The 24,182-nt window shown below is 42.0% G+C and overlaps 2 protein-coding genes across 4 annotated transcripts in view; both read right to left on the reverse strand.

The window, feature by feature from the left end:
• Nucleotides 1–1,314, reverse strand: part of LOC118425486 (macrophage migration inhibitory factor homolog) — a 13,788-nt gene extending 12,474 nt beyond the window's left edge. Inside the window, exon 1 of one of the 3 annotated variants that reach the window (XM_035834345.1) lies at nt 1,219–1,314. The gene's annotated coding sequence lies outside the window, so the exon portion shown is untranslated. Of the gene's footprint in view, nt 1–1,212 lie in introns of all 3 variants that reach the window. The other 2 variants (XM_035834347.1, XM_035834346.1) reach the window with 2 other exon arrangements.
• Nucleotides 1,315–1,530: 216 nt separating this feature from the next.
• On the reverse strand, nt 1,531–9,880 carry LOC118425473. Its single transcript, XM_035834317.1, has 9 exons — nt 9,845–9,880; nt 8,108–8,365; nt 7,413–7,510; nt 7,061–7,145; nt 6,571–6,855; nt 5,886–6,162; nt 3,895–5,350; nt 3,633–3,705; nt 1,531–2,809 (listed from the first exon to the last, which is right to left on the reverse strand). The coding sequence occupies exons 1-9, from the start codon at nt 9,849–9,851 to the stop codon at nt 2,685–2,687; spliced, it is 2,664 nt and encodes an 887-aa protein (XP_035690210.1). The 5' UTR covers nt 9,852–9,880; the 3' UTR covers nt 1,531–2,684.
• Between the last annotated feature and the right edge of the window lie 14,302 nt (nt 9,881–24,182).

A 24,182-nucleotide genomic window follows, 5' to 3' on the forward strand; every position in this document is an offset into this window, starting at 1 on the left:
GATGTGCGGTAATTTGGATGCTTTAATCTGATTTAACAAGTGATTCAATGATTGTTGAATGTCGTTTGGATTACACTCATTATTTTAAGCGACCTTGATACATGGCGTTTCTTGTCTTGGATGTATATAATGTATTATTTACATAAATGACTTATCCAAAAATTTCGTTATGGCGTCAAGGTTAAAAAATGTGCGTTACTTTTATCACTTGATTTTGATAGTAAAACCCGTCGAGAGCGAGTAGAAATCCATTTGACTGCTATTGATTACTTAGTTACGTTTCTACAAGGCTTTGAAAGTGTTGTATTTACCTAGAATACCAGGGATCTGGAAAGCAACTGTTATTAGTATTGTCCATATTTTAGACGTTATGACATCACGATTGCGTGTGCGTTAATTCTGATTATTGAATCTTATTTACTATCTAATCTAGTGATTGTAGAATGTCATTTGGACTTCAAAAATCATCAAGCTACCTTGCTATAAGGCGTCAAATGTCTTTGAGGTACATAATGCAGTATTTACATAAATGAACTTGTATATTTGTAACAATCAAACGCCATAGCGTTAATATGACAGGGACCGGAAAGCTACTTTTATGTTTAAATAACGTTATACATAACGTTATATTGGGTGGTAACAGACAATAAGTAGCATTTTTTTTATATCTATTATAGGTTTCAATGGAAATGAAGCAGTTGCAGTTTGTACGAATCGACGCCCGAATCAGATGCTACCTTCTGTGCAAGACAAATCGCCGGCTAAATCGCTGGCTTCAAGCAAATCGACGGCTGAATCGACGCAATGCTTGACTGTATCAATGGTCCAACTCATAAATCCACTTGCAAGTATAAGTCTCAAACAGTGAACGTCAAGACACGGCTAACTGAACTGGGACAGTAGATTTCAGGATGCAACCCCGAAGACACTACTTTAGACAGATACCACAAACCCCCATGTGGTGCCCACTTCAAATTTCTCGGCGTGGGGCCATCCCATTGAAAAACAATGGGGCCGACACCTCAGCGAAATGGTCAACTTTGATGCGCCGGATGCCGTCTTAGAATACATTTTGACATCTTGAATGAAGTCCACAATGTTCTCTGACTTATCAAGAGTACGATGATACAGTTATTATCCCCATTTGACAAATTGTTTATTTTCTATGATTTTTTTGTGTAAAGCATCCTTATGCCTAATTCTGGCTGTCGACACGAGGTCTCCGAGTGCCTTTGTCTTACTTCCTGGGTTAAATGACCTCTGACCCGCTAATGGCAACCAACGGAGTGAAGCGCCTCCTCGCGACTCTTGTCCAAAGCCCACTGTGAGGGATAATAGTCATGTGGACGTGCAAGCAGGAGCAAATGTATGTAAAAACGTACTCTTGACGCAACCTCCATTGACACCTGCTACAGTCTAATGGCATTAAGTGCTTGAAAAACCCCGAGCGCCCAGGTAGTGACGTGGGATGATAGTAATGACTTCCATTATACACAGTCACGTATTTGCCCACCACTCTCAAGTTTAAACATGCTACGCATTTTAAAAATCTTTATTGAAGTAACACTCTGTGGACAGGAACGTTATCAAGACTTTAAGAGGAGGTCAGGGATTCTCTTGAAGTTTACAATGCAATGTTGTATTCAATATTCTTGAATCTGATAATCGGCGATATCCAGTATCATTCCATATATTCATTCAGTCCACAATTCTGTTTACTTTTTGTCACAACATGTTTTAAATGCCGGTCTGCCTAAACGCCACAAACGACCACAAACGATCCAGAAACACCACAAACGACCACAAACGACTCTAATATGCAGTGTATATGGGTCAAAGACCTTGTGTGGCGCTCTAGAGACATTGATTATACATTTATGAATTTAAAAAACGCCTAGTCCTACGTGTTCACTAGTCATTTCAAGTTTGTCCGCTGGATTTGGCTTCAGGACAAATATTTGTGCGTATACAATGTAATCAGAAGATTGAAAGTTTGCCACCCTCCGTATGTGACCCTAAACAAAAACAAAATTCTCTTACAAATGTATGAATCAAAGTTTCTTTTCTTAAAAGAAAGGCGTACATGAAACCATTGCAGAATAAAGAACATGCGGGGCATTAAAGGGCCTCAGGTTAAATTTCACCATCCCATAAGCTTAATTGTACAAGATGCAGTGTTAACTGCACTGTTTTGGTCCAGCTAATTAAGAAAATAAACTTGCCTTTCGAATACATACGCTAAAGTTTTATGATAAAATCTAGCCAGTGTACTAAGCAACCAACCAGATTCAGATTCAGACCATAATTGATATCAATAATAATACAAATATCACTAATAATCAACAATACCATACAAGTAAATGCAAATGCCCTTCGAAATCATTTGTACACAAAACGCACTACACTTTTACCATTAAAAACATATATCTGCTATAGTACACCAATTGCACTTTTCCATTTTAGCCTTTGTGTGTAACGTTGATCTAGCGAGATTCCCTCTAGCAAGATCGTTACTAGGATAAAGGTGGCAGAAATATAAGTCACCGAGTAACATGTTTCGGTCAAATCAGACAAAAGTAGCAAAACAAAAGCAGTTCTAGGTGGCAAATCTGTGGATCTTGGCACATTGGCGCACAAAACCCTGTGTGGTGTGTTTTGGTCACATTTAAGACAGATTGACCACATCATTTCTGAGAAAGAAGACCACCGATTTCTTCCAGGCGTGGGTGCCCCTTGCGGTACATATCACGGGCTTGTCTGAGGCAGGTCGTTCCTTCCTCCACCCTATCTATCTGTAGCAGTATGCGTCCTGTAAAGCAAGGAAAGTTGATGATTTGAACAGGTTTTCTTTTGTCTAGCATATGTGGACTTAAATGTTGTAAACTGTGTGTCTGTTATGTATTTTGTCAGACCCTTACCTTTCCCCTCTTGTCGTCTTGAACTCAATGGGGTCCTTAATGAAAAGCGACCTGCAGGCTGATTTTCGTTTTTTTTTAACCTTTTTTTCTAACTTCGTGCAAGAGGACGAGTGAGTGAGTGAGTGAGTGAGTGAGTGAGTGAGTGAGAGAGTGAGTGAGCTCGAGTGAGTGAGTGAGTGAGTGAGCGAGTGATTGAGTGAGTGATTGAGTGTGTGTGTGAGTGAGTGAGTGACTGACTGACTGACTGACTGACTGACTGACTGAGTGACTGAGTGACTGAGTGAGTGAGTGACTGAGTGAGTGAGTGAGTGAGTTTGCTGGCGGATTTGAGCGTCGTAAGAAGAAGTAAATGTTTAAACAAACAACATCTAAATTTTAGCACTGGACATTAGATTCCTATTTTACCTACTAGGAGCTTTACGGTTTTTAGAGTAAATATGCCATTCCATCATTCTTTAAAGTCTGCTGGTGACTTCAAGAATCGCTTCAAGTGCCCCATTTTAAGTTAATCCCGGCTACAAATATATTTAGCCTGACTAAAATCGCGCTCCTAGCGGCCGGCCCTATAGTAACCCCAGCCAGCGAGAGATTGTGTAAACACAGGCTTCAAATATATTGTAATATAGCACATAATTATATAGGATTAAACAAACATTGATTGATTCCTTTTGGGTAAAATATAAAACGAACAAGCAATTATTATATATATATTACCTTTCTGAAACAATGTGTTCCCCAGCTGTTCGTGTTTGTTCCCATACGCTCGCCGCTGGATATTCTCAGCTTCCTGGAGATGCAAAGAAAAAAGAAACACGGTGTAAATATGGCGGTTTGTCATAACTGGCATGAAACTTTAAGCACATATAAAGCTTACACCTGTTCGAAAAACAGGAGCCACATGTACTTAAACGAAGACCTCATGAAAAAAAGGAAAACAGAGATTGGGATTTGCTTCATGCAGATGGGCTGTTCTTACCTCGAGTTTTGTAATGGCGTAGTCTTCTTGTCCTGGCAAATGACGAAGGATGCCGGCAAGAATGCCAGCGTTCCAGGCTATGTACCGGTGGTGTGCGCCATTCTGATCTCTGATTACGCGATCTGAAAGCTCACACATTTCTTTTGCCTTTTCAAGCTCTGGCACGTTGAAGCTTCCCTTCACTTCCATCTTCTTAGTGAGCATGTCGGCATATCCTGTGTTGTAGATGGGGAAGCGATAGTCCCTTTCCTGGGTTAAGGCCTTCGCTTTCTCGTACATGTCTGCAGCCTTGCCGAAGTTTTGCATTCCCGCTAGGGCTTTTCCATACGTACCGTAGAAATGGGCCTTGTTGTAATCTGATGTCGTGCCACCTTGAAAGGCTTCTTCGCATCGCTTAAACCACTTCACCGCTTCGGCGTAGCTTTTGTTGTCGATGAAAGTGTTGGCTAGCTCTTCAACAATTTCTGCAGTAGTTAGGCTCATGACCACGGTGCCCCTTTCCCTGTCAAGTCTTACCCCGGACCGGTATGCATTTTGCAGCAGAGCAACGGCCCTACCGAAATCTTCTTTCCTCCTAGCAAGACGGCCTTTTTCGAGGTATAACTTAGCACCAACTTCTGTTGGTCCGTGACGGATGAGCAGACGGTCGCATTTGTCGAAGTGTTTTTCGGCATCGACGAAGAGGTTCAAGCGGGACTCGCATTGCCCCAGTCCCAGCAACATCTGTGCAACGACGTAGTGTTGGCCGTTCGCGGTCGTGTAACTCAGGCAGCTTTTTGCGTGCGGTAGCAGGTCCTTCTGTAGCTGTGGGTGGGCCGACTCACCGTATTGGAATATTGCGGCAAGCATCTTCACCAATGTGAGAAGGACGTTCTCGTACGTGGCCTTCCCCATGCAGTCCCTTGCTTGGCGCTGAACCTCGCGGTGAATTGCTCCATACAACCCAGGAGCCTTTGAAGAACACGACTTTTCACGAAAAGACATCAGGCTGTAACGTCTTATTGGTTCCAACAGTTCCAGAAGCTTCGCCCTGTCTGCATCTGTTCTCTGTAAGGCCGCTTTTAGCTGAACTTCGTGGTCATCTATGAACTCATCTGCGAGGGAGCTTGAGTTCCACGCAACGCTGAAGATCTCAAAGGGGATCTCGTCAGGATCGCAAAACGCCAGGATGTGAAAGATGTCACGTGACACTTGCGGCATCTCGTCAAAGTTCAGCGTGAAAGTGTTTTCCACTCTCTTAACGCGGTTCGTACCGTGGCTGGGTCCGTCGAGGGGAATGTTGCCTCTGATTTCAATAGCCTTCAGGTACTCATCAAACGTACAGCGTGTCTTGTTTATGTAGCTGGCAGCTTGTTCCAGAAGCAATGGTAACCCTCCGAATCTACTGACGATCTCTTTGATGGCGACCTTGTCACTGTTTTCCTCATCTTGCCGTCCAGTTCGTCTCTGCAGAAATCTAAAACAAATCAAAAGAGGGTGATTACATCATATCTACTCACACAACTCATCCTGTTTGAATAAAACTTAACAACAGATAGAAGTATAAGCTCTTTAAAGTTCTTTTGGGGAAAAGACTTTGACCATGGGTCCTGTGCCCAGTCAGAATACCTGTATCATTTTGCCACCAAATATCTGCTCGGAGATCGCCTTAAACATAACTAGAATATAAATCTCTGTAAAACTATATTTCAATTGTACACTTAAGTTCGTGTACATTTTGGTTATCATACCTTTATCTGCAGTTTGTTCCAACGGCTCGATATGACCTAAGTCATAACACCAAAAGATGACGACAAATTCTTCAGAAAGACCACCTAATAAGCAGAGCAGAAGTCCCTGCCCAAAATCACACAAAATGGAGAATGTTTCCTTGCCTGTCCGCCGATGAATCCAAACCTTTTATTGAGCAATACAAATGTTATTGAACTCGGCTGCTCTAGACTTCTGAGAAAAGAAATTATCTTACGGTGATGATAATGCTGCGAGCTAACCTTATTGATTCCGTTTCAGTTAACGACGGAAGTTCGATATTTGTGGCGACTTTAAGACCCTCCACGTACGAACATCGCGTTGTGATGATGATGTGACCTCCCTTCAGCTGATGTCTGGGAGGCAGGAGTTTCTCCAGCTGAGTGTGTGCAGATACTTCATCGGCGTTGTCGAGGATCAGGAGCCAACCCTCACGTGTCCGCAACTCCCTCTGTACAAACTTTATCTTCTCTTCCGCTTTCTTCAGTTTAGTTGCTTCTTCGTGATTCATGACGTTTGCTACGTAAAACGACATAAAAACAGGCGCCAATTAACATAAAGAAAAAAAATGTGATCCTGAGCAACTTTTAAGATAAAAGCTCAAATAAACTCAACGAATAGACAAGTAAATCTATCACTGGTCGTGATAAAAATGCCAAACGCTATGTAAAGTATTTACAGCTTCATTGTACAGGGAAAATTACGTTAGATCTTTTCTGTTACACGTATTACAATGCGCAGTGGACCAAGGCTTATCGTCCGGACCCAATGACAGTAATCCTTCCCAAAAGCGTGCATGTCGGGTTAGCGACAACAGACTGAATTGAACTCACGACTTTTGGGCCAGATGTAAGCTGCTTAAATGAGTTTGACATGGCATTGCTGTTCTTTATAATAGCACATTATAATTTTGTTCAGTAAACTTACCTAAGTTTGCGAAGTCACTTGTCAGTCTGTTGGTGGTAGCGACTACCCAAAACAAACCTCCTGGGTACTCCCCCTTGTGGTTATGGGCGTACTGCAGGGCCAGGGAGGTCTTTCCTGTCCCTCCATGGGCTCTGATGGCGACGGCATGGCTTAAAACCATACACCTATTCTTCTGTAGACCCTCGCTGAGGTCATGGAGTTCTTGCTCGCGACCAACGAAGATATCTACAGGAAGGGGGTCGGGGATGTTTGTTGGGGCTTCCGATGGATCCAAATCGCCCGTTTCTGGAAGAAAAGAAAAGTTGAATGCTGAAAACGTTTTTTTCAAAAGAAAATTTCCAAGTCTGCTTTGTAATAGAGGTCTTAGATGATTTCATGAGACGCAGAATCTTTGTATAACTTATGATTTGACTTATGATGTTCAATGGGCTTATGCAACAGTACAGATAATGATATATTTGCCGTTATAATGTTTCTATGAATGTCTTACCATCTTCTTCATCAATATCCTGTTTGGTACTTTGTCGATCATTGCCGTTCTTCATCTTGCTGCTTTCTTCTGACACAGAAGTTTTCTGCCAACATAACACTAACGTCAACGTTTATCGTCTGAATGGACCTCTCACTAAGTCAATATAACACTATACGTTTGATATTCACGTAACAGCAATATAATTGACTATGTGATCTAATGAAGCAAATTGTTAGCATCATTTATTGATTTTTCGAAGGGCAACTTAGTTTACAAAAGTTTTGTTCGTCAAAGTTTTTGAGGCAAACTCATCTCAATGTGCGTAGGAGTCTGACAGTGTCAGCTTGTATCATATTTTAGTGATGCTCACCTTGTCCAGATCCACCAATGCACATCTTTTCTCGACCGCAAGGGCAAGGCCTGCATCCGTTGATTGATCTTCCATCACAGAACATCGTTCCAGTTTTTCTGCGAAAAGATGATAGTATTCATGTGGCCGTAATACAAAGCAAGCAGGATTCAACACGCCTTTATGGTAAGCAAAATTCCAGTTGAATTTCTTTGTTATCAGAAAGTAGATAGAGCCGCGCAATTTAGAAAAAAAGAGCAGGTATTATGTGTCCGAATGAAAGCTCATCTGTGTTGGTAAATTCCATAGTGAAAAGTTTAAACTTTGTTCCAACACAAGGGAAGAAACTCACCATAAATTTTCGGCCGAACACTCCGACCTTCATCAGATGAATGATTCGCTGCACTAATCCGGAAAAATTCGGCCGAAAATTTATGGTGAGTTTCTTCCATTGTGTTGGAACAAAGTTTAAACTTTTCACTAAGGTATTATGTGATTTACAAGTCAGCATACCAAACTGATTAAGGTTTCAAACAATTAGATCGGACATTTTCAATCTTTGCAGGACTCTAAAATCGATGAATTCCTTCAGTATGTATACGAAACGGGAGCAACTTTGGAACTCCGAAGTATCTTTTTCTTGTGATTATATATATATGAACATTACATCACCCATAAGGGTAAAGTGAAATAATTCACAGCCATTCATTTTGTACCAGAATATTTGCCTTGAAGACCGTCTATGGTGCTCTGCAGGTTTGCCTTCGCCAAGGCCTCCATCAGGACCTCTATGGTGGCTCTCTCTCCGTTACGCTTCAGCCATTCCTCCAACAGGTCCATACAGCGAGACTTGTCATCTCGGTTCCGGCCCACGATGTTATCGATGTCTGCCTGTTCAAATCCAAGATGAAAAGCCAGGTCCCTCCAATCTGAGCTGACATTTTCCTTGATGAAAAAGAAGTATTCACGAAGACCTGTCAAACAAACCAACTGTCAAACATCTGACTATTAGCCGTCAACAAAAACAACACCGGTCCCTCTGACTGGTTAGCCCTCCTTTCCACTAGAACTTTTAGTGGAAAGGAGGGCTAACCAGTCAGGAGGCGATTGCGCTGCGCTCTCACTGCGATCTAAATAGGATGTGTGTAACCTTCGCTTTCACACTGGGTATATCATACAAACGTAAAAGTGTGAGTGAAAAAACACCAAAGCACAGAAAGTGTAAAAAGATTCGTTTCTTTTCTATACAATTCATTCAGGGGAACGTCAAATTTTAGGTCGCAGAGAGAGCGCGGCGAGAGCGCCGTCCTAGTGGAAAGTGGGTATCAGCCATTGGGACAAAGCAACGAGGCAGGTGTTGTCATTGTCACCACGTCGTACGTGTAAAACAGTTCCCAACAATTTGATTCTTTCCAATAATCGTCGATAGCAGAGCGACCAAAACTGGATTTGTGTGACCCTTGATTCCACTAATGTAATGTTCAGGATTCGTTCTTAATCTATGAAATTTATTCCGCGATCTGTCTAATATTTAGTCGCTCAGCGGTCGCAGCCTCGTCGCAGCCCCGTCGCAGCGTCTAGTGGAAAGTGGGTGTAACCAAATACACTTTGGACATGTGCCAAAAAATGTTCGTCAACAACCACTCGTGAGCATATGACTCGGGGGCCGGGGGCAACGGTGGGTCAGCATTAGTTAATAATTGATGGACTGTGTTCAGCTTTAAAGATTGCGCGACTCCAAAGTACATGTAAAACATTATACATGTATAATTAAGCTTGCGTTGACCTCTTGATTATATCTAATAACAATTGTCTACTAGAAATAAGAATTTGCTACCAACTACAGACAGGTTTACGTTTTAGCGTAATCCATGTTGTTGAAAGTTATTAGTTGGTGGCAATACGTATGAGTGAACACTGTCATGCTATTATACAGTACTGTTCATGTTAGTGAGAAACTAAATGTATATCTAGCTGCCTTATAAATAATCAGTAATAGTGCTCAGGATGAATTGTTGGAGTGACATTTTGTAGCGATCTGGCAGAATTCCAACATTGATTGTGCTAGTTAAAGTTAGGGTACGAAAGTCTGGAATTGATTTCAGGGTGAAGTTGTGGTGTTGCGCAATCTGTCTGGAACTCATGGCCAAACGTTTGTCCAAACTTCTTTCTTTCAGTGGTGATTGATAAACGTATCCTTAACATCCTTAATGGTCTAAGCCAAACAGACTTCTCTGCACCCTCATGCAAGACGAAGAAACAGAAAACGGAACTCATACCGCTTCTCGCCGACACAGTGACTACAGAACATAGGTTGTCTTGTAACAGACTCTGCACCTCATACCTGATAAAAATTTCTAAAGCACAACTATAAGGTTAAAACACCAAGATAGGTGGCAAATGCCAAGTATGTGTTGGCATAACACTACAGAAAACACAGAAAGCCAACTTACCGTCCATGTTTCACTTCCAGCTTTCGCATATTAAATGGTGTCACTGGTGTTTTAAACGTGACGTAAAGGGGAATCCCCGTCCCTTCTGCAGTCTGATGTGATTGGTGCTTTAAACATTACGTAATGGGGAATCCCCGTTTGAATGGTAAGTCCCAGCTAAAAATATAGCTTCTGCTATCGCAAACCTGTAATGTGATAAATAAAAGTACCCATAAATAATGACGTGATGAGTTTTTTCTGTGGTCTGTTTGAACCACCAACATTCATTTTTTTTACCAATAGCGAAGTAGATTCCACGCTAACATCTATACTTTACAGTATCAGGTGACTGCTCTAATTGTCAACGTACAATGTAGATGTTGTAATGAAAGAAGAGGAAAATACATTGTTTAATAAAGGGGCGTTTTTGTCAATTATGTAACACTGAGGTGTGTGTGTGTGTGTGTGTGTGTTTGTGTTGTGTTACGAAGTGCAGCGCCTCCTAGCGACAGGTGTTCAAATCCCAGACGAATCATATTAAGTAATTCTGTTGACATTCAACCTGCACGAAGAAGCAAATGTAACGTCCCCTTGACGCAACCTCCATTGACACCTGCTACAGTCTAATGGCATTAAGTGCTTGAAAACCCCCGAGCGCCCAAGTAGTGACGTGGGATGATAGTAATGACTTCCATTATACACAGTCACGTATTTGCCAACCACTCTCAAGTTTAATACATGCTACGCATTTTTTAAATCTTTATTGAAGTAACACTCTGTGGACATGAACCATGGACTGTAAATCAAGAGTTCAAGAGGAGGTCAGGGATTTTCTTGTAGTTTGCAATGTAATGTTGTATTCAATATTCTTGAAACTGATAATCGGTATTATCTGGTATCATTCCATATATCGATCCAGTCGTAGTCCACAGTTTTGTTTATTTTTTTGTCGCAACATGTTTCAAATGGTACAACTAAAGGTGTTATCCCACTGCACTTGGGGCACCGGCGCGGTACTGCGGGGTTCGTTAACTGCGGCTCTGTGTTATTTTTTCCGAATCTAATTCAGACATTGCGTAATACGTAAAAGTATGACACAAAAGACAACAAAATACCAAAAACGTAAGAAAACTCGTTCTTTATCTCTGAAATTCGTTGAGTAATCTTTAGCAGTGCCGCACCGGTGCCCTTAGTGCAGTGAGATATCACCTTAATGGTGCCGTTCTCAAGTTTTCTTTTTTTTTTAGGTTTACCGTTTGGTGTTAAACTACTCCACATTACTGTGCCTGAGCTTGAGATTGATCGTCCGTATACTTCACTGGACCATCAGCAAATGCAGGAAGGTTCCCCAGCGGGTAGTACTCAGGATGCTGAGAGCCCATTAAAACCTTACCATATGAGAGAGGCTTTTAAGGTGCTCTATAGTGCGCAGACTGCGTCATTCGTTATCCAAGCCATCTTGGCTCCATTACTACAGCAACATATGGAGTCATTACGCAGAATAGCATTGTGTAAAAATGGATCATTAGCGGCTAATTTTCTGGTACGGCGATATAAAGGGGATGGTGCATTAAATCTCCAAGCAGATTTTAAGGTAGCATATGACAGTATCAAAAGCTGGCAGAGTAGTAAAGCCGGTGTGACAGCGTTCTCGCCCCCCCGTGATATCGCCCCCCCGGGGGCGAAATCACTAGCGATCTCGCCCCCCCGGGGCGAAATCACTAGCGATCTCGCCCTCCCCGGTTAGTGATCTCGCCCCCCTACCTCGCCCCCCTTTAGCGATTTCGCCCCCCCCCAAAAAAACGGGTTTACATGATATTTTAGAAGTTGATTGGTATAAATCACACAATGCAGTTTCAGAATGATATAAGTACACGAGTTTGATACATAACACCATCCATAGTATTAATATTAACGTAAGTACATGGCAATAAGATAGTTGAACTTGTTTCAGACAAGGAGGGTTGGGTCCCTTGTATTCCCTTTATTGCATGTACCTGAGTCTCGACATGAGATATATTTCATTGTATTCACCTATCCTCAAGCAACCTATATATCTCCAATATGAAGCCTCTATTATGAATTGACCACAAAAGAACTATGTCATGTCTTTATTGATTATGCAAATAAGATATTCATTAGAATAATGCACGTTTTGGTGTATGCACATGGCCAAGGGGTATCTTCACCTTCAATATGACTGTTTTTCTAGTATTTAGAAACTGGTACGTTATATGCACCTACCCTATGGCTATCTTCACCTCCAATATGACTGTTTTTCTAGTATTTAGGAACTGGTGTTTTACCCGTGTTTCTTAAGACTGGTACTTTACCAGTTTTTTGTAGCATTTAGCAACAGGTATATCAACTTGTGCGTAGATAGTGTTTATAATGAGAAACTATTATTCAATTGTGTTTTTCTTAGTACTTTGGAAATGTTTTCTGCACAAGAAAGAAAATACTGTGACAAATTGAAAACATATAGCTGACGTATTCCGTGCCATAGACGGTGTTGATTTATACGTTCACAATAGCATTGTTTTCTATGCCACCTCTGCCATGTCAGCTACAAAAAAAATGTCCTTTCAATGTAGTGTTTGCACCGAACAAGGTATGACATCTTACGGTAATAAGGTGCCATATAGGTACCAGGTAACACACCAACTATGTTACTCCCAGGTTTAGTATAGTACCAGGTAGCGCACCTAATATGTAGTAACCAGCTGCTCTTAAGACCCCTCCGAGGAATACTAGTAATGTTCTGGGGGGGGGGGGGCGAAAACGCTTAAGGGGGGCGAAAACGCTAGTGATCTCGCCCCCCGGGGGGGCGAGATCGCCGGGGGGGCGAGATCGCTGTCACACCGGCCTAAGAGTGTGTTTGATCCGGTAGCCTGACACACTCCTCGGCCGGCTTCACTCCTCTGCCAGCTTTTGATACTATCTTATGCTACCGTAGGATCTGCTTGGAGATTAGGTGCATTATCATCCTGGTGCATTGCCAGTGCCAGATTAGGGAAACAAGATTGTGAACGATGTGTGACTTTAGACTGAGAAAGATTGAATGTTAAGACGTAAATCTAGTGATCAAAAGTATACACCCAATGCAGTTCACGTAGACATCTAACCATACAAATATAAACTTATGCACGTCAACCTGTGAACAGTAAATGTGAGTGATGTCATTTCGCCGTGTATAACGTTATACGAGTATCTGACATCGTGTTATGATAGTGTGCAACAGCCTCGAGCAGAAAGTCAATATGTAAATATTAACATTCACGTAGGCATGTACTAGTATGCGTTTGCATATTTGTATTGTTTTAAAAGAAGATACAAGCCATCGTTTGTTTCAGAGCGGTTATGTGCTCAAAATACAAATATATGCTGCACATATAAGTGCCACAACATAAATCACTTTTTGACCAAATATAGAATTTAAATCAGCCGCCCCCGGTACCTTAATGGCCCTTTACTTTAGGGTCATCGAATACCGTGTATACACGGTATTAGAATACATAAGAGTCCAATATTTGGAATGTTACCGATGAAAGATACGTAGATTCATACAGTAACAGGTGCTGAAGTCTAAATAAAGCAATGTAGACTGGGTTCTGATCTCGAAACTAAACTTCTATGTCATCGCTGTCCCTAATGGCGTCCAAGTGGGCTTCAAACAAAACCGCAAGTCTTTCTTTACTTTCCACAGAGTCCGAGTTACGTCTGAAAATTCCTTTGAAGAATCTGTGAACCCCGCCTAGTGTTGGGGATGTCATCATGTGTTTCAGGTCGTTCCTCAGTGTGTAAGACGGGTCCCTCATCTCGGCAGCTAGCTCGCGCCACAAGAAATGTGCCGCCATGTACTCTTGAATCGTCACGTGGAGGAATTCAGAGTACTCGCATTTTCTCGCGAGACTGCAAGGCGACAGGACAGTCGACAGGAGTCCTACGGGCTAAATTTCAATATTTCCTATGCATATTCTTAACAATGGGAATCATGGGAGAAAGAGGCTGTCAAAAATCACCTACCTGACTTTTAGAACATGAAAAACTCACATTGGCAAGGTTGTCCGACCTCTGAAGAGTAATTTAACGACAAAAAAGGGAAAACATTTACGGCGGAATTATATTATACGCCATGAAAACATAGGTGGGAGACCTTTTCACCCCCATTTCACTGCATGTAAACAACACCAAAACACCTAACTTCTAAGGCCTACTGCAACCACAAATATCACTAAAAATCTGTTTTTTCAACACAATATAGAAGCTACAACCCTTGCCTATAAGATGCACCCCCAAAATCCAAACATATCCCAAGAAAAACAATTTTACAGCCACTTTTCCCAAGCCTACCTAAGCATTCTGAGGGCACTAAAACTGGGTCATCTGCGCAAGTCCGGAAATACTGACATTTGCCCTGTCACCCCCCTGAACTTGAGAATTGACAAATTTCAATCATCTCGCATGATGCGGGTAAGAGTTGTCAAACATTATCCCAAGTTTCAAAGCTTTCTGACCAAGAATGCTCCCAGGGGAGTAGATCTCATGGCAGGTGTCAGAGGACTTTCCTCAAGGCTTTGGCAGTGGTCTGAGGCATTTGATAGGCGCCATAGCATTCACCAAAAAGTGACACAAACTGAAGAAAAAGTTAAAAGCTGATCTTTCTAGCATAAGGAGAGTAGTCTCTAACCATTTACACACCTAAAGCTGTATTGAAAAGCGCTCAGGTTACACTTTGAAGCATTTTATGAGAGTGCATAATGCATTGTCAATAAAAGGTACAGAAAGTAAGACATCAGCCCCCAAAACACTAAAATGGCAGAATTTCTTAAGAAATTTCAGTCAGTTGAGTCAGGTAAATCCTTTCTATTGCCCACATAACCAATTTGGGGGAACACATTAGCCCCCAAGGATATATAAGCCCCCAAGGGCACACCTACACCCCCCCCCATTCTGTGCACTCCCAGTATCTGCTCCAAAGTGTGGTGGAACAGCATTTAGATACAAATTTTGGTGTCTAAATTGATGGAGAGTAGTCTCCTTGTGACAGGGTGAGCAGATTTTACCATTCTCCCCTGTTTGTGTCACTTTTTGCTAAGCAATATGAAGTCTAATCAAAGCCACAGGCCTTACCACAGGCCTCCTGACACCTGTGCTCCCTGGGGACCAATCCTAGGGGTAGGGTCTCCGTGAAGTCTTTGAAACTTGTGACGATGCTTGACAACCCTTCCCGCATCACTTGGAGTGTCTTGACACTTGCCAATTTTGAACTAGAATACCCTACCGAAAGCATGCACTCCCCTGAACTTGAGAATTGACAAATTTCAATCATCTCGCATGATGCGGGTAAGAGTTGTCAAACATTATCCCAAGTTTCAAAGCTTTCTGACCAAGAATGCTCCCAGGGGAGTAGATCTCATGGCAGGTGTCAGAGGACTTTCCTCAAGGCTTTGGCAGTGGTCTGAGGCATTTGATAGGCGCCATAGCATTCACCAAAAAGTGACACAAACTGAAGAAAAAGTTAAAAGCTGATCTTTCTAGCATAAGGAGAGTAGTCTCTAACCATTTACACACCTAAAGCTGTATTGAAAAGCGCTCAGGTTACACTTTGAAGCATTTTATGAGAGTGCATAATGCATTGTCAATAAAAGGTACAGAAAGTAAGACATCAGCCCCCAAAACACTAAAATGGCAGAATTTCTTAAGAAATTTCAGTCAGTTGAGTCAGGTAAATCCTTTCTATTGCCCACATAACCAATTTGGGGGAACACATTAGCCCCCAAGGATATATAAGCCCCCAAGGGCACACCTACACCCCCCCCCCATTCTGTGCACTCCCAGTATCTGCTCCAAAGTGTGGTGGAACAGCATTTAGATACAAATTTTGGTGTCTAAATTGATGGAGAGTAGTCTCCTTGTGACAGGGTGAGCAGATTTTACCATTCTCCCCTGTTTGTGTCACTTTTTGCTAAGCAATATGAAGTCTAATCAAAGCCACAGGCCTTACCACAGGCCTCCTGACACCTGTGCTCCCTGGGGACCAATCCTAGGGGTAGGGTCTCCGTGAAGTCTTTGAAACTTGTGACGATGCTTGACAACCCTTCCCGCATCACTTGGAGTGTCTTGACACTTGCCAATTTTGAACTAGAATACCCTACCGAAAGCATGCACCCCCCTGAACTTGAGAATTGACAAATTTCAATCATCTCGCATGATGCGGGTAAGAGTTGTCAAACATTATCCCAAGTTTCAAAGCTTTCTGACCAAGAATGCTCCCAGGGGAGTAGATCTCATGGCAGGTGTCAGAGGACTTTCCTCAAGGCTTTGGCAGTGGTCTGAGGCATTTGATAGGCGCCATAGCATTCACCAAAAAGTGACACAAACTGAAGAAAAAGTTAAAAGCTGATCTTTCTAGCATAAGGAGAGTAGTCTCTAACCATTTACACACCTAAAGCTGTATTGAAAAGCGCTCAGGTTACACTTTGAAGCATTTTATGAGAGTGCATAATGCATTGTCAATAAAAGGTACAGAAAGTAAGACATCAGCCCCCAAAACACTAAAATGGCAGAATTTCTTAAGAAATTTCAGTCAGTTGAGTCAGGTAAATCCTTTCTATTGCCCACATAACCAATTTGGGGGAACACATTAGCCCCCAAGGATATATAAGCCCCCAAGGGCACACCTACACCCCCCCCCCATTCTGTGCACTCCCAGTATCTGCTCCAAAGTGTGGTGGAACAGCATTTAGATACAAATTTTGGTGGCTAAATTGATGGAGAGTAGTCTCCTCGTGACAGGGTGAGCAGATTTTACCATTCTCCCCTGTTTGTGTCACTTTTTGCTAAGCAATATGAAGTCTAATCAAAGCCACAGGCCCTACCACACGCCTCCTGACACCTGTGCTCCCTGGGGACCAATCCTAGGGGTAGGGTCTCCGTGAAGTCTTTGAAACTTGTGACGATGCTTGACAACCCTTCCCGCATCACTTGGAGTGTCTTGACACTTGCCAATTTTGAACTAGAATACCCTACCGAAAGCATGCACTCCCCTGAACTTGAGAATTGACAAATTTCAATCATCTCGCATGATGCGGGTAAGAGTTGTCAAACATTATCCCAAGTTTCAAAGCTTTCTGACCAAGAATGCTCCCAGGGGAGTAGATCTCATGCCAGGTGTCAGAGGACTTTCCTCAAGGCTTTGGCAGTGGTCTGAGGCATTTGATAGGCGCCATAGCATTCACCAAAAAGTGACACAAACTGAAGAAAAAGTTAAAAGCTGATCTTTCTAGCATAAGGAGAGTAGTCTCTAACCATTTACACACCTAAAGCTGTATTGAAAAGCGCTCAGGTTACACTTTGAAGCATTTTATGAGAGTGCATAATGCATTGTCAATAAAAGGTACAGAAAGTAAGACATCAGCCCCCAAAACACTAAAATGGCAGAATTTCTTAAGAAATTTCAGTCAGTTGAGTCAGGTAAATCCTTTCTATTGCCCACATAACCAATTTGGGGGAACACATTAGCCCCCAAGGATATATAAGCCCCCAAGGGCACACCTACACCCCCCCCCATTCTGTGCACTCCCAGTATCTGCTCCAAAGTGTGGTGGAACAGCATTTAGATACAAATTTTGGTGTCTAAATTGATGGAGAGTAGTCTCCTTGTGACAGGGTGAGCAGATTTTACCATTCTCCCCTGTTTGTGTCACTTTTTGCTAAGCAATATGAAGTCTAATCAAAGCCACAGGCCTTACCACAGGCCTCCTGACACCTGTGCTCCCTGGGGACCAATCCTAGGGGTAGGGTCTCCGTGAAGTCTTTGAAACTTGTGACGATGCTTGACAACCCTTCCCGCATCACTTGGAGTGTCTTGACACTTGCCAATTTTGAACTAGAATACCCTACCGAAAGCATGCACCCCCCTGAACTTGAGAATTGACAAATTTCAATCATCTCGCATGATGCGGGTAAGAGTTGTCAAACATTATCCCAAGTTTCAAAGCTTTCTGACCAAGAATGCTCCCAGGGGAGTAGATCTCATGGCAGGTGTCAGAGGACTTTCCTCAAGGCTTTGGCAGTGGTCTGAGGCATTTGATAGGCGCCATAGCATTCACCAAAAAGTGACACAAACTGAAGAAAAAGTTAAAAGCTGATCTTTCTAGCATAAGGAGAGTAGTCTCTAACCATTTACACACCTAAAGCTGTATTGAAAAGCGCTCAGGTTACACTTTGAAGCATTTTATGAGAGTGCATAATGCATTGTCAATAAAAGGTACAGAAAGTAAGACATCAGCCCCCAAAACACTAAAATGGCAGAATTTCTTAAGAAATTTCAGTCAGTTGAGTCAGGTAAATCCTTTCTATTGCCCACATAACCAATACTGACATTTGCCCTACGGACATCATATCCTCCGAGTTGGGAAACTCTTTCTTCATAGAATCTATTCTGAATTGCAGCTCGCCTTTTCTGACTCCATCCCAGGCAAGTTTCCCCAAACTTCTCAACACCTGCTGTATCGGTGGATTATCTAGGTCAAACTCACAGTCTTTCTCGCAACAAAAGCGTTTTACAATGCAATGGACCACATCCGTGTACAATTCTGTTTTCCCAGAAAACATGACGTCAGAATTATCATATCTCCAGATAGTACAGATCAACATCATGTTGAGAGGGTTTAGAGAAATGTATCGTATGTTCTTGCTTTCTTCAAGTTTCGTCAGAAGCTGACGTGCAATGTCTGGGCTGTCCTGGAAGTATTTAATGACATGGTTCTGAGAATCTTCCCACGTGTACCCCACGATTTTACAGAGGATATCGCCATGTTCTAAGTCCGGAGCTTGGTTCAATGGACGAGAAGTTACCAGAACACTGCACTTCTGCGCCATGTGTCCCTGAATCAATTTCAGAAGTTCCGAGATTGATTTGACATCAGAGCTGAATTCATCCAAACCATCAAGAATGAAGAGAACTCGGTCCGGATACTGACATACGTAATTCCGCAGTTCTTCTTTGCTTTCGTTAATGTTGTCGTATAGTATTTGATCAAAAATTGCATCAATAATGTTACCCTTGATGTACCTAAGCTGAAGAAGAAATACCATTGTATACCGATCTAGTTTACCAGTGGCCCAGTCATACGCAATTTTCTTACAACAAACTGACTTTCCAATACCGGCTGGTCCCTCAATGTAAACTTTTCTGACATCTGTTTGTGTCCTTGCTTTTGATTGATGAGTTCCTAGAGAGCTTGATGGTCGTGGTTCTTTAAAGATGTTGGTAAGACTGTCAACACTAGTGATGTCCTCACAGTGCCCACTGCCACCCCGACACTGTATATGCAGGTTTGTGTAAACCTCAGAGAGATGCAGTTCATTTTCTTCACGAAAAAGTAGAGGTTGCTGCTCAAATTGTGCCTTGTAAAAGTCTTTCAAATAGCTCGTTACCTCTTCTTCAATGACGTAAGGTGGGTCTAGGGAACAGAAAAATGTTCATATTGAATAGATGAAATCAATACACATAGGCATTTGACTGGAAACAGTCCAAGGCAATAGCGTTTCTTTCTCTTCTTTCGTCCTGAAATGCTCGTGATATCCACAATAAAGAATTTGTTCTAAGCCTGTTTTCAACTGCTTTAGAAAATTCTCAAAATAAAACGCTGATTGGTTTGCAATAAACACTTAAGCCTGATTATAAACAACAACTGTTAGGGAAACGACAGCAAACCCCTACTGTTGAAGCATACGTTCAGATTTCCCACCTTTCCGATTTCCCATAGCCTCCATAGCAGGCTCTCTATGGGCTTTTTTGGCACTTTTTGTACTGGGTCGCTGATTGCTGGCCTCTCTCATAGCCGCCCGGCATTTTAGATGGGGAAACCCCCATATGTCACGCGCTACGCGCTCCGCCCGAGCAAAGGCGTCGGACATAAAGAAAGAACGTCGAACTGGTAAGTTTCACTTCTGTGTTTTTAAAAACACTAGTTTGACCCCGAAACCGTTAGAGAATTGTCGGGTCAGTGCACACGGGGCGTGACAGCGCACTGTCCGCGTCCGGCGGAGATGCGTGCAGTTTATTAGCCGTCCACGGCAGGCAGGGAATTCGCACCTCCTTGTTAATCGCCCTAATCGTTTTCTAATAGTACTTTGTAAGGCCGAAAAGATGCAGGCTCTAAAATGGACGGCTATGAGAGAGGCCAGCAATCAGCGACCCAGTACAAAAAGTGCCAAAAAAGCCCATAGAGAGCCTGCTATGGAGGCTAGATTTCCCAGTCTTCGTGGGTTAACTTTCTTTGACCTTTCAAGGCGTTTACTCAGCTCGGAGCTCTTTTACTATGGAAGGGTGTTAATACCAATACATACCAAAAAAAAAAAAAAAGATTTCCTGATGCATCAAGATGTTCTAAGCACATAGTATTACATGCTGTGAAATTTCTTTTGAAAATTTTCACACACCCTCTTACCTTGAAAATTACTATTTCAACCCTGAAAATGCTTACATATCTGAGTACTATCATGAGGAGTACGCATACGCAGCGAAATGGATTTTGGGTAATATGTGAAAGGTGAAGGTCCTTGACCTGTCTAAGGAAACCGACTCCTACAGACAATTATTATTTCAATGTCCTGACGTGCTTTATTTATGTCTCATGGGCCTAAGTCACCTTTGACATGTAACCCACAATCCCCGTCGCTACGCATGCCACTCGGAAATGTTATCATTCTCTGCATTCTTACCTTTCAATTCTAATGCCTTCAAGATCGTTGATTCTTCAAAATGTCCCTCATCAAGGGAGATTGTGGCCATCTTGGGGAGGGGGGCACGCTGTGACGTTCTTTGACCTTCCTATTGCTGCACCTATGTAATTATATTTCAGCCATACCATATATGGTATGGTGAAATATATTGTATTCGTAATGTTTCTTTCTTTCTTTCTTTCTCCTGTCAAATCTTCAAAGCGATTCATCTCCGTCGTTCCGTGACCGAATGACCTGAAATTTAGCACAAAGGTAGAGTGGGTCAATACCAAGGTGTGTTTTTCTGATTTTATTCATATCTACCTCTAAAATGATTTTATTGAAGTTTAAAGGTCATGTTTTGACCAAAACTGTATATTGTGGCCCCCTGTTCCCTTGAATTACAATGGAATGACCTTAGATTTGGTGTAGATAGGCATTAGATAGTTGGTAAAATGATCCAAGTAAAATTTTTGGTATAAACCAATTTCAAATGATTAATTTCTGCACTTTTCTGAGGGGAAATTGGTTTTCTTTCGGTCTTCTCCCGTGAACTCCAGTGACCCCAGAGCACACACGTGCCAGGTGCCAGCGGTCTGGGGAGAGCGAGAGTTAATTACTTTATGGACGCCAGCCAATCAGCGACGAGAAAGGCGAATGCTAGTTAATATTCATAAGCGGGGCCTTGCAATCCCGTATATACACAAACAGATGCACATTACAGCCTTACAGTTGCCATATGGTGCCCTGTGCCCGGTTTGAAATTGTAGTTTGCGAGGATTTGGAGTTCAGACAGGGTCATTTGAGCGGTAGCGGACGGTACGCGTGCATTGAACGTTAGTGGCGATGACTTTACACTATCAATCATTTTCGGCAGATTTGGACAGGGAAAATTGGACAGTTTGCGTTTAGTTTTGATACGTAAGTTTGACAGTGGCGAGAATGGATGTATTTTTCCCGAACAAATGTAGGTACTTCTAGTATTGTTGTTGTTCTTTTTTGACGTAAACTTTGTACATTAAAATTGTAAGTAACTTTAAACTGCCAGAGTTTGAGCCCAATAAAACACTCTCAGTACCAGAGTATCACCACTGACCTCCGAAAAGAAACCCACGAACAAGGTAGAAACACCTATCATCCAGGTCTCGCACGCTACGAGCAGGAAATTATAACACTCAGACAAGATTACGTCCGATGGCTCAGCGGATTGCATACAAAGTAAAACAATTTAACAGTGGTATGCAGGGGCATATACTTAACAAAGAATTCGAAGGAAAATGAAATAACGTTATACAGATAAAGCCAAATCAAATTAACTTGTTGGTCCTGGGATTTTTCAGAAAAGAAATGAAGCGACAGAGTGGTAAAATTCTTGTAAAAATTCGAGACGTCTCCGTTTATAATGGCTCATACAAAACAAGAAGAAGATTGAAGTTTTTAGCTTGAAAAAACAAACAACACTCCTACTACACAGTACCTGCACCTGCTTGACAATTATCAAAATGTATGCCCTATAGCTACTTGCTTAAAAAAAGTTCACTGCAATGATAAATGTACCCACATCACAAGGAGATTATTACGGTATTTAGACCTAGTTATCGAAGTGGAAATTGTTGAATGGCGTCATGTAATTTCATGATGAAAATCTTAATGGAAGATGCGTTTTTTTTCACTCTCGGAAAAATAGGAGCTGCCGCAATTCTAAAAACCAATCAGTTGTGCATAGGCGCTCCTGTGGAAGATTATATTCTTCCATATGGGCCCGGGGCATATTGGGCAAGCTCTGTTTTGACCTGGAATCAATTCACAATATTAGTTCTCTTTTGGGGATAACTTACAGTTAAAATATTGCATTTTTGCGCAGGGGTGACTTGGAACAGTCCAATGTTGCGTGGGAATGGGTATGGCTGAAATATGCTGTATTTGCACCCAAGCAAATGTCGGCCTTTCTAGTTATTAATATGAAGTTAATTTTCAAACGGGAATGCGAAGTTTTGCTTTAAACTGTCTCCAAATATCATTGGTATCTACTAAAGGCATACAAGAAACGACGGCACCACATATATAATTATTCAAATGATTTCTAGTGAGCCCCATGTTATACATTGGTCATTTATATACATTTATCTGTTTCATATAGATACATGTAAATTCTCATAATTCCGCAAATGTAGCGTTAGTAGTTCCCGAGGTATACTGGTAGTCAGGGCATTTTTGAAAAGGCCTCGATATCATCTTGACTTTGCAATTTGGTGGTTACGGTACAATGGTACAGTTATGAGAGCTCACATGATTACACAATTCAGGCTGTGATGTTTTACAAATGAATCATTACAAAATCGCACGAGGTTCGCACGACCTACGTGGTGACCGCTCCCTAAGCGTTACATTTCTGGTTTTCAATGCAAAATTCAACCCTACTCACCGCTAAAACCACACTTGGCTATAGGCTGCAGGTGAGACGCTCCTAAATACTACTATACCCTTTTTCACACCAGCAGGCAAATGACCTTATGTCGGCACCTTATGAGTCGCGTGATCCGATCCGCAAATATTTGCCTTCAATAAAGGGTTCATGGTTCGCCCGGTCAACACATTAACACTAATGCCCTTTGAACAGTGAACGCCGTTTTTCATTAGCAATAGTCGCTCGCCTACGTACTCTATTACCTACGGATATCAGCTATTCTGTCCAAATATTTGAGAAGAAAATTAGGGGTAAATATCCCTTATGTTACATGTATTGTGGCAAATATAGGAATTATAGAATATCCTTATGAACTAATGTACATTTCATTGTGCCAAACAATGGATATACGGCCTTTCTCTCTTCAGTTATCCTCTTTGAAGAATCAAACCACCCATACAGTTCCGAAGCTAATTGCAATGGGTTCCAGCCCTATACATTTTAATGACATCAAAAGTTTAAAGATACAGAAGACGGAAGACTCTCTGCTGCAGTGCCAAAAGTACGAAAGGAAACAAAAATGAATATCCTCATTAGTTTTGCAAATGACCTCCTATTTTGCATGATTCGTATTGTCCGTTATGCCTTTATTGTGTTATCCTCTCTGGATTATAAACAAGAATTCCCATGCACTTCCAAACTTAACAGCCAGGGGGCAAAAACTTACGTTACTTCTTCCCGAACACAAGAGCTATCCAACACCAAAAAAAAAAATCATGACTATATTTTGTCCAAAACCCAAGGTATTAAAAAATGAGGTTCCGTTGCAGTGCCAAGGGAATCCGCTAGGGGGTGCAAAATCTAACCATTTCAAGCTTTTGTCACACCTTACAAGTATGAAATCAATCCATCCAGCCGTTCTTGAGTTATCTACCTCATACACCCTCCCTCACACACAAAAATAAACGCTGCTGAAAATATGACCAGCATGAATATTTCATCAGGTAGCAACACCTGCATGAAGGTGATTATAGCAACATGCATATTACTATATATTCGACAGGAGGCGCTGTTGCGCGGTCAGTCGTTTGCACTTGGCAATGAAGAATGAGCTGCAGGTCGCTGATGCGTAGGCGCGCGTCATGGGATCCATCACGACACGCACGTCTTCCTTTTCAGTCAAGGTGTCCCCCGTACAATGATCGAATCGTCTTTAAA

This window comes from Branchiostoma floridae, chromosome 11 (assembly GCF_000003815.2).
Source record: "Branchiostoma floridae strain S238N-H82 chromosome 11, Bfl_VNyyK, whole genome shotgun sequence".
Taxonomy (NCBI): Eukaryota; Metazoa; Chordata; class Leptocardii; order Amphioxiformes; family Branchiostomatidae; genus Branchiostoma; species Branchiostoma floridae.

Coding starts and splice junctions, on each gene's coding strand:
- LOC118425473 (XM_035834317.1), bottom strand. Junction 7,146..7,412: donor CATTGGTGGATCTGGACAAG/GTGAGCATCACT, acceptor TTATGTTGGCAG/AAAACTTCTGTGTCAGAAGA. Junction 2,810..3,632: donor GAACACATTGTTTCAGAAAG/GTAATATATATA, acceptor CTTGCTTTACAG/GACGCATACTGCTACAGATA.